A 17,113-nucleotide genomic window follows, 5' to 3' on the forward strand; every position below is an offset into this window, starting at 1 on the left:
ATAAAAAATTATTTTCTACCTCCCTCTTCTTGTCTCTTTTTTCTTCATCTCTCTTTTCTTCAGCCAAAAATCCTAATTTTGTTTATCCATGGTCACCACTTCAAGAATCAAATCTTTCAAATTCTCTACCAAATCTAACAATATCTATAGCAAGTTATATGATATTAGTCATATTTATCTTCCAACCTCACTCACTCTTTAAACCCCACAAAGTATCACTTTTTTTTTTTTGATTTGCTTGTGATGTTTCTAGTAAAATTGATATGGGTATTGGAAAAAATAAAACAATTATGGATTATGTTGATTGAGAAAGAAAAATAATAAGTCAATCTTAGAATACATACATATATATATATATATAATTAAGGTGGCAAAATGGTTTCTGATGCATTAATTATGGTCTAAGGTTTTGGGTTTAAACCCACTTAGATGCATTTTTGTATTTATTTCGGGTTGATTTGGATTTACTTCGGATATCGGGTAATACCCGAACTCAATCAAGTATCCGAATTTCAAAGAAACTAAATCCGATCAGGTATTTTATACCACCTAAATCCGAACCGAACTATCTATTTCGGGTCGGGTTCGGATTCGGGTTTAGGATTTGGTTAAAATGCCCAGGGCTAATGAAGAAGTTGGTATGATGGGACCAAAAAAAGGAAATAACTTTTTTACATGAATCTCTCTGACGGTCACTTTGGAAATTTACCAAACGAAAAATAAAACGAAAAATAAAAAGAAGCAAATTTTTTGAAAGTAAAAAAGGAAACTTCGTAAAAGAAAACAAAAAGAAATTTGCCAGCTGGATAAAAAAGTCAAAGTTGTTTGACTACCGACTTTTAGTTTTAATCTTGGTCGTTAAAAATTGCATGATCAGATCTCGACCGTCAATAGCTTACACCTCATCTATAAAATCTCATAAAATAATGCTCTCTCACTCATAATTTCCTTAATTATTTTTATTTCCTCTTCTTGGCTCCTCTGCATCACTTCGTCTTCGCTCGTTCGTCAAGTTTGTGGTGACATCCATCACTGTGATTTTCACTTCTTTGTTGTTTTTTTTCTAGGGTTTTGTTTCTAACTTGTTGTTCTCTTCTTTTCAGGTTTTATCAATCAATGATGATGGCTTTGATATGGACACGCTTCTTCTCTATGTTACGTCTTCAAGGGTTTTGCTCCTCTCTCTAGTACAATATCTTCGCTCGGTCGTTTCATTGGTGGTGGTTAAATTCTTCTAAACTAGTCTCTGATGCTTTTCTTTGAATCGATCATTGGATTTTAATTTGCTTCTTCTTTTCTAGGGTTTGGTGTTTCTAATTTGTTATTCTGTTTTTTGTTCCAGGCTTTGATGACATGCTTTTACCAATCAATTATGATGGCTTTGATGAACACGCTTATTGCTTCGCCTTCAAGGGTATTGTTCCTCTCTCTCTAGTACGGTATTTACACTCGTTCGTTCGTTGGTGGTGACTCTAAAATAGTCTCTGATGGTTTTCTTTGAATCGATCATTGGATTTTAACTTGTTCTTTTCCAGGGTTTGGTGTTTCTAACTTGTTGTTCTGTTTTTTTTTTCAGGTTTGGATGATGCTTTTATCAATCAATGTTGGCTTTGATGACATGCTTCTTCTCTGTGCTACGTCTTCACGTGTTCAGGGGTTTTGTTCCTCTCTCTAGTATCTTTGCTCGTTCGTTTTGTTGGTAGTGACATTATCCTAAACTTGTCTCTGTTTTTTATTTTTGAATCGATCATTGGAATTTCACTTGCTTGTTCTTTTCTTGGACTTGGTTTCTAACTTGTTGTTCTGTTTTTTTTTTTTCCAGGTTGGGATGATGTTTTTATTAATCAATGATGGCTTTGATATGGACACGCTTCATCTATGTGCTACGTCTTCACTCTTCAGAGGTTTTGTTCTTCCTCTTAACACATCTATTACTTCTTTTTCTCTTATTTCCGTCTTGCAGGTCTTTTGGAAGCGAATTATGATCTGATCATCACCTTCTTCTCCATGCTGCTACGTCTTCGGGCGTTCTCTAAACGTATCTCTATTTGCTTCTGAATTTTCACTTTAATTTCTAGTTACATGTTACTAATTACTTGTTGTTTTTTTCTTGTTGGTTTAGATTTGTGGAGGAGGATCTTACAATTGATTGGTGATGGCTTCAACTGATCCCTGTCAGTTGTCACTCCTATTCATGTTATTCTTCTATGGTTTGGTTTCTAAACTGAATCCCTTAAAAGCTTTTTTTTATTATTATGTTTTCATGCGACATTTACCTGTTATGTTATTTTAGATTTTGGAGGATGCTTTGATCGGTGGGTGATGGTTTTGATAGATCGTTATTGTCTTCTCTGCACTAAATCTTCAGGTAGTGTTCTTCCTCTCAACCGATTTTTTCTTTTTCCTTCTATATAAGTGAAACACATCTCTGTCTTTCTTTGATGCAGATCTTAGAGGCAACCGGATTACAGTGTGGGAGGTTCGGAGAGAAATCATTGTAGGAGTGCGTATGATTTCAGAGTTTTAATTTTCAGGTTACCTTGCATCCATAAATGTGTTTTCCTATCGCTTCCTTTATCTAATATTGGCTATTGTTGGTCATTTGTTTCTTGTGTTTCCCAGATGTTCTTGCTGTGTTCACACACATTCATATGAGAGAGATGATCCACAAATTATTTCCTAGACGAGTTTGTTCTTAAACTTTGTTCTTTTCAACTAGTTAAATGTCTTATTTTTTCAAGTCTCTTAGGTGCTCCGCTTAAGTCTGAAAATTGACGCAGATCGTGGAGACACCAGGACGGATATGATAAATCTTAGCATTGTGCGAAAATTTATCTTTGTTTGATGCAAATCGTGGAGGCACCGGGACAGATTTCTTCTGGTCTGTCATGTTTTAAGGTTTCTTCTGTGCTACATCCTTTTATTATCATCTTCTCTCTTACAACCCCAAGTTCCTCTGTTTTGTTATGTCTCAGGTTACTAAACTGCTCTCGTTCCTTAGTTTTCCCTGCTTATCTCATGCCTGCATCTATTCTTAATGGTTGTCATTGTGGCTTCTTTATAGGTATGTTATTAAAGATGGAAAGAGAGCAGCTGAAGATGGAGATTGTCATTGTTTCTTCTGTGCTACATCTTTTTATTATCATCTTCTCTGTTACAACCACAAGTTCCTCTGTTTTGTTATATCTCAGGTTACTAACTGGTCTCTTTCCCCAATTCTCTCTGCTTATCTTAATGGTTGTCATTTTGGCTTCTTTATAGGTTTGTTCTTAATGGTTCTTTTTTCCCAGTTTTTGGGTTGTAAACTACGTGGAGATGTGATCATTGTTCCCTCCTCCCTTATCTCTCTTTTATTCTTTCTGATTTTATATTCTATGGTTTAAATGCTTATCATATCTGCTTAGGATTGTCGTTTGTCTTTCTACATGACGCCATTACCTTCGTATAGGAACTTGGATCATGGAAGTGGAAGTCTTATTTCCATTTGTTCGCCTAAATGTATATGTTTATGTACATTAGAATCTTTGATAAACCTGAAGAACTTTTAAATTATTTTGGTATTAATGTCTTTATTGTGTCTCTTTACGTCTGCTAAGTTTGAGCTCCTCTGATTCACAAGGCTGGACATGTTGTTTATTCAGGTTATTGTTCTCTTTCCCCTTAATATATGTCACCTATCTAATTGTTTTCATCAAGTAGTGGATTTTGAATTTTGGCTTTGTGAGTTTTGGACTTTGCAAACATGATTTGGTTTTTCTTTATTGGATGTTTCAGGTTTCAAGTAATGTTGCTTTTAGCCTAAGACCCTGTCTTTTGTTACAGATATTCAAAGTTCTTTAAGAGAAAAGCATCATCAGGTTATTTCAGGTTTTGGATGATACTTTTATCGATCATTGATGGCTTTGATGGACACGCTTCTCCTCTCTGCTATGTCTTCAGGGGTTTTGATTTTCCTCTTAACATTAATAGATGCAGGGGTTTTGTTCTTCCTCTTAACACTGTTTTTACTTCTTTCTTCGTTTTTTGCAAATGAATTATGATCTAATCCGGGATGGTTGTAGCTATGTAAGTTGGCTCCTCTGAATACCATATTAATGTCTGTTTTGCTTGTTTCTGGCATTAATGATGTTCATATTTTAGGTGTTGGAGTGTCCGGTAATAAGGTATTTGCCTTGCTTCTTTCTCTTATTTTTTGATCCTAAATGTGGAAGATGACTGTATTGTTGGTAGTTTTTTAAGTGATATATGTTTATGTATTAGGATTAATTGTGTACTAAAAACCTCTTTTTGATCCTTGTTTATGTAGAGAAACGTAGCATCTCCATCTTCAGTTTCAGTTTCCTGCAAGCCCAAAACCTGTGAAAGAATCTGGAAAGATCCATGATGATAACTTAGTAGAGATGATAAACACAACAATAGTGGATAGAAGCCATCTGTGAAATGGGATGATGTTGGTGAGTGTTATTGTTATGCTTATCTTCTTGTTTCCCTTTTTGATGCAATATGTGGAATTGGAAACTCACTTATACTTAATTCTTGCAGCTGGACTCGATGGAGCTACACAAGCTTTACTGGAGATGGTTTATATTACCGGCAAAATGAAGAAATTTGTTCACTGGTCTCCGGAGACCAGCGAGAGGTAAAAAAATTTCAAGTTTGGTTTGTTCTTATATATTTTCCTCTCATGAAAAAGGCTCAACACCTTCAGGCAATACTTGTTTCATAGCTGCAATGCTTAACTCACACCAAGCCTCTTCTTGAGAGCCTTTTCTCATACAAGAGTCAAAACCCTTGCAACTGTAAGACTCAAGAGTACTTTGTCCCTTTTTAACTAGTTTTTGTATTCAATGTCTTTTTTACAAAAATATCTCTCTTTGATGCAGATGGTAGAGGCAACGGGACTGATATGATAAATCTTTCTTCAGATATGCTACATTTTTTTCTTATCATCTTCTTTATTACAACCACAAGATCCTTTGTTCTGTTAATGTCTTTATCTTGATTCTTGAAGGATGCCGTCTCTCATACAAATGTCAAAAATCCCTGCAAATGTCAAATGTCTCCTCTGATGCACAAGGCTGGACATGTATTTCCTCCTCTTTCCCTGTGGTATATGTCAGCTATCTCTTTTTTTAATTAATAGACTGGATTTTGAGTTTTGGACTGTGCCATCAGGGACTTTTCAAACATGATTTTGTCCTTTTTGGTGGATGTTTCAGGTTTCAAGTGAAAACATCTCTGTCTCTCTTTGATGCAGATCGACTAGGAGGCACCGGGATTACAGTGTGGGGTCGTATGATTTCTGAGTTTAACTTTCATGTTACCTCGCATCTATATTCTATACACCTTTTTGCCTATCGGTTCTCTTGTTTAATATTGGCTATTGTTGATCCTCTGTTTCCTGTGTTTCCCAGATGTTCTTGCTGTGTACACACACATTCAGATGAGAGATGCTCCACGAAGTCTCGATTGAGATTAACCAGATGGTGTTTGGTTTCAGAACTGCTGCAGACTCGTATAAGCATTATTTATGTTTTTACCTGTCTTGGTTTCCCTATCTCGATTCTTGTATATAAAAAGTTGCTTTTTTTTTCTTATTCTTCAGACATTGGAATCTTTCTATGAGAAGTTCGATCCAGATTTCATCAACATCAGGACAAAGGCCAGAGAGGTGTTGCAGATCTTAATGAAATTGTCCAGGTACTTGTTACTTATCCTTGTATAATTAAGTATCAATATCGTGACTATTGACCTCTTGTCTCAGCGATATACATTTTAAGGTTTTGAACGATAGTCTGGGCATCTAAACTTGGCTTGAGTTATAGAAGAAACCAGTCCTAGCACATAAATTCTATCTGTAATAAATTTATTTGACCCGCACATTTTGTTTTTGCATGCAGCTTCTAGGAAAAGATGCGCTAGCAGAAGGTAACAAAATCACCTTGGAAACAGGTAAGATTTCTTGGCTCCCTTCGTTTTGGTTTACTTCTGTCTCTTTCTCTCAACGGGTTATATTTCTTGTGTGTTCTGTTGTTTTTTTTTTTTTGTTGCAGGGAAGCTCAATCGTGGTCTCTCCGAAAAATCTTTTTGTCCAGGTTCTAGGAGCCAATATATGAGGATTGTCTCAACCTGATTGCTCGTGTTACTGTTGTAGCTGCGTATGTTTATCGGAGGTTAGTGAAGAATATATATTTTTGTAATCTTTTTCATGTTTCTTGTAGCTTCTGAGTTTTCGGTACTGATAGTGTACTCTTTACTTCTATTTTTGTATTTAGCTTCTGAGTTTTCGGTACTGATAGTGTACTCTTTACTTCTATTTTTGTGTTCGCAAGCCATCATAGCATTTGCAAGTATATTCAAATTCGAAATGATCGGCAGGATGTACAAGAATGGTGATTCCATCCCCTCAGATAAATCTTTGGATTATAGTGTAAATTTGTTTTCCCACATATTGGGATTTGGTGATGAAAAGATGAAAGAGCTCATGAGGCTTTACATCACTATCCACAGGTCTGTATTAATTTTTCCTAAAACAAGCTTCTTTGTTTTTCTACTGTTTTATTTTTGCTATAGTAATCATGAAGGTGGAAATGTCTATATCGTGAATACATGTTATTCATGAGTTTTCTGTTGTTGTTTTTGTCTATTATGTAGGTAGCGTGTGATAGTTTTATGGTACAATGATTAGTTGGTGAGAACAAATTCTTAGACTCTTATATGTCTTGTTGCAACAGGAAGTTCTTTGGATCAAATCAGCTGTGAAGGAATATGGAGAAAACATATCGAAAGAGCAGTTAATATGTTTGGAAGACATTAAAACAATAGCAAGGTAAAAACATACAATTCCTGTACCTGTACATGACTGATGAAAGTCTCAAACAAATTGAGCCTGCGAAAATGATTTAAAATCACCTCAAAGTTTGGTCTACCAGTCTCATAGCTTCTAGTAACTAACACCGCCATAAGAGTTTTTTTCCCCCCTTCTTCTAGTTAATGTTGTAATGTTACTAAATATCTCTGTTGACCTCGTCATGATTTGTCTGCAGGTTGTTCCAGGATATGGACACGGTGTTCTGCGCAAAACTGATCCAAGATATGTATGGCAAAGAGAGTTCGCCTTGAAGCATTTACCTGATGACCCTCTTTTCCAGCTGGTACTTTTTTTTGTTTTTCTTTCTATTCTGTTGTGCTCTCAAAATTCTATCAATGTCCAGACGTCGAGTGGCTTACAAATCTTTCCTACTCTGTAGGTGTCAAAGCTTTACAAAGTTGTGCCACCCTGTTCTCACCGAGCTTGGAAAGGGAGTATCTCTATCATTTCTAGTATAACAGGGGGATCGTTTCTTGTAATGGATTACGTTGAAAGTATGACAAGGCTTGCGAACTCCTTTGCCGATCATTTCGAATTTGAATATACTTGCAAATGCTATGATGGCTTGTTATAGAACCCGTCACCAAATGTTGATGCTCACAGTGGGGTCTTGCTGGACCACTATTGGGTCACATCAACTATGGTCGAACCGAAGCAAGGTAAGAAGCAGATATCTCTTTTAAAAGTAACATCGCGCCTTAAGACAAATACCTAATGGTGTGCGTTTTGTAGGTACTACACCGTTCTCTTTGGTGTTTAAAGGAGTCTTGGCATCTGCTCTCAGGTATATCTATATATTTACACAATGAGTAAATAAGGGAAAGAAAAAAGTCATCAGGAGGCATTGAAAGACAAATAATTTTACTGTCCAACTATCAAAAAGTATCAAACCGGTTATTACAAGATCGATCAAAACCTTTTATACTTATAACGAATTAGCCAGAAAATTGGCAGCGCTTAAAATTTTTGGATCAGAAGCAATGGCCGATAATATCATTTCATCCCCATTGTCTAATTTGGCTCCTTAACTCTATCCACCTGAAACACACACATAACCTCAGATTTACGCTACAGTGTGCATCAGATTAGAGTTATGAACAGAGGACACAAACCTCATTGAGGTTTCGAGCAGACTTGGAGGTTAGTGATAAGTGTGTATCACTTCTAGTGGATTTTTTTTTTTAATCGTCTTTCAATCTTAAAGAACAAATAAAAAAAAGGACTAATGCCGTTTCATTATTCATCAAAGTACAGTGTACGTGTCTATTATTAATTAAATATAAATTTAACTTTCTATTGTCAAATTCGGTGGTCATGGCCGGTACAACTGGTTTTTCATTGCAACCATCTCATTCAAATTATCTATCGGATTGCGACGTTAGTTATTTCTTTCAGATTGGGTTCGTAATAATCATTATTTCTACCTTCTCTAACGATGAAAAAAAATCAAGTCATGGTTCTATAATTCAAATTTGATTATGAAATACATATTGATAGAATAGATATATGGCAACATTTTTTATATTATATTGTATAGAATATTCTCGATACATGATCCTAGTTATACATAATATATATAGTGGTCATATATGTGATGATACTCCTCACGGAGATTATCCTATTATCTTAGATGGTATCAGAACACTAGGTTCATCTTAAACCCTAGCCGCACAACTGATCCAACTCCGCTCTTTTCTTCTCTTTAATTTTCTTCTTCTTCCTCTTTGTGTCTTTTCTTCTTTTACTCTTCTTCTTCGCTTCTTGCTTTGCTTTTGTCTTTTCTTCATGACTGCTCCAGCTGTTTATTCTAATGATAAGCCTTTTGGCATCTCTCAAATCCGAACATACGTCCCTATTGTGCTTGACATGGAGAAACTGAATTATGACAAGTGGTGTGAGCTCTTCGAGACTCACTGTCTGTGTTACGGTGTTCTCGGCCATCTCGACGGTTCCTCTCGTTCGTCATCTACCACCGAAACTGCATGGAAAGAACGTGATGGGCTGGTGAAGATGTGGATCTACGGTACCATCTCGGAATCGATTCTTGGCACGGTTCTCAAAGCAAAGTACTCTGCTCGTGACTTGTGGCTTACCATCGAGGCTCTCTTTCGTGACAACAAAGAAGCTCGAGCTCTCCAGTTGGAAAACGAGCTGCGCACAATCACGATTGGAGACCAGAGTGTTCACGAATATTGCAAGAAATTGAAGAACCTCTCTGATCTTCTTGCGAATATCGACTCCCCGGTGACAGATCGTGGACTTGTGCTCCATCTTCTCAACGGCTTGACGGATAAGTTCGACAGCATCATCAATGTGATCAAACATCGTGAACATTTTCCAACGTTCTCGGTTGCTCGTTCGATGCTCATTATGGAAGAGGAACATCTCTCAAAGCACACTCGTGTCACCCCTACCATGTCCCATCATCCATCCTCACCTGACGTGCTCTTCACGTCATCGGACCATCACCCTCGTCATCAACAACAATCGGGATCTCTCTATCGGGGTGGTGGTTGTGGCCGCGGTCGTGGCGGATGCAACAACCGTGGTGGTCGTGGTCGTTCTCACAACACCTATTGGCCCCCGTCCTCGAACAATTGGAATTATGGCGCTCCTCAAGCTCCATATCCTTATTCTTACGGGCCGACACCACCTCCGTACTACGTCGCGAATCCTTTCCAGCACTTTGTTCGACCTCCACAACACTTCCCGGCACATCCCTCACACGCTGCATTGGGCATCCTTGGTTCACATCCTCAACCTCCCCAAGCTATTGCTCATCTTGTTCAAGCCCCACCAGCTCACATTACTGATCAATCTGCATATGTGTCGTCTGCTCTTGCACATGCTTTCAACACTATGACGTTGTAGGACTCCAACAATGGCGGCTGGGTCATGGATACCGGTGCGACCACTCATGTCACCAACAATCAAGGTAATCTAAGTTCTACTCATAATTTGAGCACACTTCCAATGATTACAGTCGGTAATGGATCTCTTGCGCCTGTAACTACTGTTGGTCATGGTACTCTCAATTCTTCTTCTCGTCCTTTTCAGCTCAAAAATATTCTTGTTTGTCCTTCCATGGTTAAGAATTTGATCTATGTCCGTCGTTTTGCTATCGACAACAATTGCTCTCTTGAATTTGACCCTTTTGGTTTTTCTATTAAGGACCTTCAAACTCGGACCAAGCTTCTCCGATGCAATAGCCCAGGTCCGCTCTACTCGGTGTCTCTTCCCCAGTCGCTTGCTTCCCCACATGCTCTCACGGTGTATGCACCGACTAGTGATGTGTGGCATCAACGTCTTGGTCACCTCAGTAGCACAAATCATCGTCTTTTAGCTTCTTCTTCTTCTTCTATTTTATTTAATCAGCAAAATAATGTGTGTCATGCATGTCAACTTGGCAAACACACAAGACTTCCTTTTATGTCTTCTCAAACAATTGTCTCGCAACATTTTGATATTATTCATTCTGATATTTAGACCTCTCCTATTCTCAGTTTAAGTGGAATAAAATATAACCTATTGTTTCTTGACCATTTTTCTCAGTTTGTCTGGATTTATCCACTCAAACACAAGAGGGATATGTTCAGCAGATATCTTCATTTTTCAAATTATGTGAAGACTCAATTCCGATGCAACATCAAGTCTCTTCAATGTGACAATGGGGGAGAATTCAACAACAACATGCACCTTAATCACTTGGCGTCGGAGGGTACAACGATCCGGTTCTCCTGTCCCCATACATCTCAACAAAACGGGAAAGCTGAACGGATGCTACGGACCATCAACAACACTGTTCGCACACTCTTAGCTCAAGCAAGCTTACCCTACTCCTATTGGGTCGAGACTCTTCACACGGCGGTGTATCTGCTGAACATCGCTCCATCCTCCACTATTGGTCATGAGATTCCCTACACTAAACTGTTTCGAAAACCGGTATCTTATTCTCATCTTAGAGTCTTTGGTTGTTTATTTTATCCTAATCTTTTACCCACTTCTCCTCACAAACTTGCTCCTAGGTCCACAACTTGCATATTTCTTGGCTTTCCCTCTAATCATCGTGACTACAAGTGTCTTGATCTCTCCACACATAAGATCATTTTATCTCGCCATGTTGTTTTTTATGAAACGATCTTCCCGTTTTCCACAAAGCCAAACATTCCAACTCCTCCCATAAACACAGTTCCGTCTCATCTATCTCCCATCATACCGCCTATTCCTCATATTTCTTCAAACACAACTCTTGGTCCTCCGCCTGTTCTTCCTGTCTTGCCTCCTTCGCAAGTTACTCATCCCATGACCACTCGCAGCAAAAATGGCATATATAAGCCTCAAATTCGGCTTTGTCTTATTGTTAATGCTGTTTCTCCCATTCCCTTGTCTCATGTTCAGGCCGCAAAAGATCCATTTTGGAATAATGCTATGGATGAGGAATACAATGCTCAAATTAAGAGTGGCACTTGGAACCTTGTTCCGCGTCCTCCTAACGTTAATGTGATCCGTTCTTTATGGTTGTTCAAACATAAGTAGCATGCAGATGGGAGCTTAGCGCGTTATAAAGCTCGACTTGTGGCTAATGGCAAATCTCAAGAGCTTGGCTTCGACTGTGATGAAACTTTTAGCCCATTTGTGAAGCCTGCAACTATTCAATCAGTTCTTCATCTAGCTGTCACTAGAGATTGGCCGCTTCGCCAACTCGACATCAAGAACGCATTTCTCAATGGCGACCTTGACGAGGTCGTCTACATGTATCAACCGGCCGGCTATGTGGATCCCGAGAAACCCGATCATGTTTGTTTATTGCGCAGGTCACTATACAGTCTCAAGCAGGCGCCTAAAGCTTGGAACACCAGGTTTGCCAACTATTCAAAGAGCATTGGATTCAAACAGAGTCTCTCCGACGCTTCTTTGTTTGTCTATGATCATGGGCCTGATCTTGCTTATCTACTCTTGTACGTGGATGACATTGCTCTCACCGCGTCCTCCACGTCTCTCCTTGATATGATCATTCAATCTCTAAGCAAGGAGTTCGAAATGACGGACCTTGGCCAACTACATCACTTTCTCGGCATTACTTTCACCCGTAGTAGCACTGACCTCTTTCTTCATCAACGCAACTATGCCACCGATATCATTGCTCGCGCCGGCATGAGCAATTACAAACCATGTCTTACTCCAGTCGATACGCACAGTAAGTTAGCTGAAGACGATGGGCCTCCCGTTGATGATTCGACGTTATACCGTAACCTGGCTGGAGCATTGCAGTACTTGACTTTCACAAGACCAAATATCTCTTTTGCCGTTCAACAAGTATGTCTCTTCATGCATGATCCCCGGGAGTCGCATTTCAATGCGTTGAAGCGTATTCTTCGGTATCTTCAGGGCACTCTCGATCATGGGCTCCATTTCTACAAGAATTCCCCGACTACAGTCACTGTTTATTCTAATGCTGCTTATGTTTCACCGAACTCCGACAACTCACTCACCGTCTATTCCGACGCCAACTGGGCATGTTGCCCATCTACACGACGTTCTACATCGGGGTTTTGTATATTTCTTGGGGATAATCTTATTTCTTGGTCGTCTAAACGGCAACCCACTGTGTCTCGTTCTAGTACTGAAAGCAGAGTACAAAGGTGTGGCTAATGCGGTCTTGGGGCTTCCATCTTTTTGGGTTTATTTGTCTTGACGCCTTTGTCTATCTGTAATTTTCTTCTGATTGTTATATGTTTACTGGGTATTTTTAAGCTTTGATTTCCTCGTTGGTCTGTATTAATTTTTCCTAAAACAAGCTTCTTGTGTTTATTGTTGTTTTCAAAAAATCTTCCGGCATGATATCTTTGTTTTTCTACTGTTTTATTTTTGCTATAGCAATCATGAAGGTGGAAATGTCTATATCGTGAATACATGTTTAAGTCTTCAGTCTATGTAGGTAGCGTGTGAAAGTTTTATGGTACAATGATAAGTTGGTGAGAACAAATTCTTAGACTCTTATTTGTCTTGTTGCAACAGGAAGTTCTTTGGATCAAATCAGCTGTGAAGGAATATGGAGAAAACATATCGAAAGAGCAGTTAATATCGTTGGAAGAACAATAGCAAGGTAAAAACACACACAATTCCTCATTTGAGGTGCTGAGGACACAAACCTCATTTGAGGTGCTGAGCAGACTTGGATACAGTGTGTTGTTTCATTAATAATAAGGATACGTGTGTATCACATCTAATGTTTTTGTGATTAGTGGATTTTTTAAAAACCGTCTTTCAGTCCTAAAGAACAAATAAAAAAAGAACATTAGATGTGATAACGTAACAGAGAACTGAGAACTTGATTAAAATAGATGTGATAACCTTTTGACCACGTGCGCTTAATCCGATTAATGCTCTTTCATCAAAGTGTATATTATTAATTAAATAAAATTAACTTTCTATTGTCAAATTCGGTGGTCATCGCAACCAATTCATTCAAATTATCTATCGGTTTGCAACGTTGGATATTTCTTACAGATTGGGTTCGCAATAATCAATATTTCTACCTTTTCTAACGAAGAAAAATATAAAGTTATGGTTCTATAATTCAAATTTGATTATGAAATACGTATATGATATATATCTATGTAGGTATCAACAACACTGCGAGCAAGGTGGAGGATCTTCGGTGTTCAAATATTTACTATTCCGTGACTATTAGTAGTAAAAAGACTTTCTATTAGAATTAAAAGAATTATCTTGATAGAAGAAAAATTATCTTGAGAGTGCGCTTGTGATTTCCCCAATTGTTCCAACCTTTTGATTTGGTAGAAAAAAAGTAAAACGAATTAATTTTAAATATTCTTAAACTTGTGAAACGGTAACATTTTAAATATTTGAATTATACAAAAGATTGAAGAAAAAAAAACGAATTAATTTTTAACTTGAGTGCGTTTACGATTTCCCATATTGTTTAAAAACGTTTTGATTTGACCTGAGAGTAGGAAAATATGAACGTTGTGAAACGGTAACATTTTTTGACCGTTTTAATTGTAATATTTTTGTTGAAAAAATTAAAATACTCCAGTCTATAAATACTCTTTCTTCGGACAGAAATCTGAATCCGCTTAGTCGGTTCTTTACTTACAAATGTCAAATACACACTCTGTTTATTATTCTCTTTGTTCTGTTCTTCTCAACTCAACTTATCTTATATATCTCAACATCCGAGAGAAAAGCAAACACAAAGGCATCATCGTCATCTTACAGGTAAAATAGTCTAGTTTGTTTACTATTTTTAAAAGATTCTTGTTAGTTTCTGTTAATTACCCCTGTTCGTTATCTTCCAAATATTTTGTTCATGGAGTTCAACCAAAATTTCAAATGCTATGGTTTTAGAATCCATTTATATATCTTGTTGCCTTTTAACTTTAGTGATGAGAATCTATCAAATAAATTGTTGTTCTTTAGATATACACGTCTCTTAGTAAACTGATTTATAGTTACATATATGTGTGTCGTTAATTATATATATATATATAGCATGCTATCTTGAGTCTTGACTTCAGTGATGTGAGATCAATTATATCTTCAAGCTCTCTGTTTTTTTTTACGTCAATTTATATATGTTTGTCTAAAAAACGTAGAATGGGTTTATAATTTTTGTGAGAAAACAAAGAAAGATTGGTTTTAGTGTTTTCCTCTTTATTTTTGCTGGATTTTTAGTACCGTACATCATTTGTTGACAAGCGGAAATTAAATAAAGATTGTAGTAATGAAGATTGATTTTGATCTTCCAGAGGGTGTCTATAATTCAAAGTGACTGTGTTTGTCCGAGAGCTTCCCATCTTCTGTTGGCCAGCCTTTTGAAGTTAAATCCGACTATCCGCCTGTGTATGTAAATGCAACATATGATTCTTCTTATGAAAAGATGTATATAGATGTATGTCTAGGGTGTGAATGTATGAACTATGATGCATAATATAGATGTATGTATAGGGTGCGTGCGTCGCATGCATAAAATATAGATGTATGTATAGGGTGCGAATGTGTCGCATGCATATACATATAGATGTATGTGTAGAGTGTGAATGTGTCGCATGCATATACATATACATGTGCACGCGGACAAACGAAAGACGAAAACACACAAAATGATTAAAGCAGACGGACATGAAACGAACGCTCTAGCCGAAGCGCGCGCGCACACACACACACACAAAACCACCCGACGATGTGTCACGATGATCGCAAGACTTAACACACAAAAAATTACCTAACTGCCAAAAGCCAAACGATTTCTAGACGAAACACATAAAAAATATTCTAAGTGTGAAGCATTATCACTAAACGAAACACATAAAAAACAAAACCAAAAATGGCTAGACGAAATAAACAAAAATTACACTTCAATACAACCACACACAAAAAATTACATATGAAAAAGCCGCTCACAAAAAATAAACACAAAAACATGGGCAGACGAAACATACTCTAATTTCGAAGCTTGTACATTTTATAATTGGGCTTTTTTCCTATGTTATTTTCTAAAAATACATTTTCATGTTGGCCATTTTAAATTGAATGGATTGAATAATTTTTTCAACCTCTTCAATTGTACAACTATTTTATTATATAATGATTCTTTTATAGATAATCTTTTCAAATTTGTCCCCAAAAATAAATAAATAATCTTTTCAAATAAATTAAGGTTTTAGTAAATTATTATGCTTATATATAGTGAAAATATGCTAATATGCGTCCATTCAAATTATATTAAGAAGCTATTATTTGTATGTATATATTCATGCCTAATCATCATGTTTAGGCCTGCGACTTCCGTTTATTCGGGTAATTCGGATCGGTTTTTTCGGTTATCGGGTTATTCGGAAATTGAAAACTCTACCGACACTAACCGATTAATCAATAGGGTCGGTTCGGTTCGAACACGGTTTATTCGGTTCGGAGGGTCGGTTATTTCGGTTAATAACCTAATGTCAGTAAAACACTATATAAGACCAAACACAACTCAACACATCAGAAAATACAAACTGTTTCATTACATTTAACATCTCATATGCTTATGATAGCATACAGTTCATGCTTACAAAAGACAACAAGTACAAGTGTTCATCAGTCAATCCTACTTCTCTTATACATAAAGAGACTATGGGAGACAATTTATAAAAAAAGAACACTTACAAAAGTCTCCATGAAGGTCTAATACTTAGGTCACAAAGATATTAGGAGACATTTGTTCAAAAAATAAGTCACTTGCCACAAGTTAATACCGAGAATGAGAATTGACAATATACCAAATATCCTCTCCTATTACCAGATGGATTTGGTCTATTGTCATTTTCTACTAACTCGATTCCAAAAAATAGTTAATAGTTATCAGTTTTTTTTTGCAAAAAGATATAGAGTGTGAGAGACAACTTATCTAGATCATTAGTTGGTTCTAGTCTCCTTTGTTCATCTCTACATCACGGAACTGCAGCTGCATGAGTCGCATTTTCTGTAGCTGCACAAGGAAAATAATTATCAATTAGTCAATTTGCTTGAACGTAATGAAAAATGTAAGAATTATGAGAAAATGATTACCTAAGGACTCATGAAACTGCAATTCTTCAAACATCTGAACTAAGCTGGCTAGTTTCTCAGCTTGAATGGTGTTCCTTAGCCACTGTTGAGTGCAAACCAACGATTCAACCATGAAAGGTGACATAGAACTGCGATATGGGTCCAAGATGCGACCACTGGTGCTAAATGCGGATTCAGAAGCAACCGACGACACTTGAACAGCAAGGATATCTCTAGCTAGCTCGGATAAGACTGGAAATTTAGAACTGTTGAGCCCCCACCAAGATAAAACATCAAAGTCCAATCCCAAAGCAGAGGGAGTCCTTGGCACCGGTTTCTCCAACAAGTAAATATCTAACTCACTGCTACATTCTTCATTTGTAATTTCAGCCACCATCTCAGAGTATAGTGTATCCATCCTCTCATAACCATCCTCATCCGACAAATCAAACAAATCATTTGCGGATACTACAGGATCAGTTCCGACTCCAGCAGTAGTTGGTACTACATGTTCACTTAAGCTCAACTTCATCACATACTCTGCATACAACTTCTTCATGACACCCTTGATTGATGATCTTAGATGAGTACTTTCAACACTGTCTTTTCCATATAGCTTGTCGAAGCAAAGCCCAGCAAATTGCATCTTGTTCCTGGGATCAAACACACTTGCGATGATCACAAGCG

At 37.3% G+C, this 17,113-nt stretch overlaps 1 protein-coding gene across 50 annotated transcripts; it reads left to right on the forward strand.

The window, feature by feature from the left end:
- Positions 1-929: 929 nt before the first annotated feature.
- Positions 930-13,133, forward strand: LOC104699794 (uncharacterized). 50 transcript variants are annotated; one of them, XM_087457127.1, is made up of 27 exons: positions 930-1,019; positions 1,104-1,220; positions 1,343-1,414; positions 1,577-1,699; positions 1,823-2,038; positions 2,123-2,210; positions 2,294-2,368; positions 2,448-2,534; positions 2,623-2,687; positions 2,781-2,898; positions 3,065-3,641; positions 3,823-4,065; positions 4,141-4,163; positions 4,307-4,454; positions 4,543-4,639; positions 4,709-4,799; positions 4,884-5,109; positions 5,220-5,285; positions 5,415-5,515; positions 5,606-5,700; positions 5,901-5,952; positions 6,054-6,173; positions 6,333-6,510; positions 6,735-6,829; positions 7,047-7,154; positions 7,251-7,530; positions 7,604-7,834. In XM_087457127.1, the coding sequence occupies exons 17-20, from the start codon at positions 5,057-5,059 to the stop codon at positions 5,623-5,625; spliced, it is 240 nt and encodes a 79-aa protein (XP_087313253.1). In that variant the 5' UTR covers positions 930-1,019; positions 1,104-1,220; positions 1,343-1,414; positions 1,577-1,699; positions 1,823-2,038; positions 2,123-2,210; positions 2,294-2,368; positions 2,448-2,534; positions 2,623-2,687; positions 2,781-2,898; positions 3,065-3,641; positions 3,823-4,065; positions 4,141-4,163; positions 4,307-4,454; positions 4,543-4,639; positions 4,709-4,799; positions 4,884-5,056; the 3' UTR covers positions 5,626-5,700; positions 5,901-5,952; positions 6,054-6,173; positions 6,333-6,510; positions 6,735-6,829; positions 7,047-7,154; positions 7,251-7,530; positions 7,604-7,834. The 50 variants fall into 50 exon arrangements, 46 of the variants coding, with proteins under 46 accessions (XP_087313253.1, XP_087313292.1, XP_087313282.1 ...); XM_087457166.1 differs by having other exon boundaries at positions 2,448-2,503; positions 3,775-4,065; positions 4,727-4,799; positions 6,379-6,510; XM_087457156.1 differs by having other exon boundaries at positions 1,823-1,904; positions 1,964-2,038; positions 3,775-4,163; positions 6,379-6,510.
- Positions 13,134-17,113: the final 3,980 nt, after the last annotated feature.

This window comes from Camelina sativa, chromosome 7 (assembly GCF_030686135.1).
Source record: "Camelina sativa cultivar CO46 ecotype springtype chromosome 7, ASM3068613v1".
In the NCBI taxonomy this organism is placed as follows: Eukaryota; Viridiplantae; Streptophyta; class Magnoliopsida; order Brassicales; family Brassicaceae; genus Camelina; species Camelina sativa.

Bases quoted from the DNA above. Each gene is read 5' to 3' on its own strand.
- LOC104699794 (XM_087457121.1), top strand. From the start codon at position 5,057: ATGTCTCCTCTGATGCACAAGGCTGGACATGTATTTCCTCCTCTTTCC. The intron at 5,110-5,219 runs GTATATGTCAGC...TGGATGTTTCAG, and splicing joins TTTCCTCCTCTTTCCCTGTG to GTTTCAAGTGAAAACATCTC. The intron at 5,286-5,414 runs GTGGGGTCGTAT...TGTGTTTCCCAG, and splicing joins GGAGGCACCGGGATTACAGT to ATGTTCTTGCTGTGTACACA.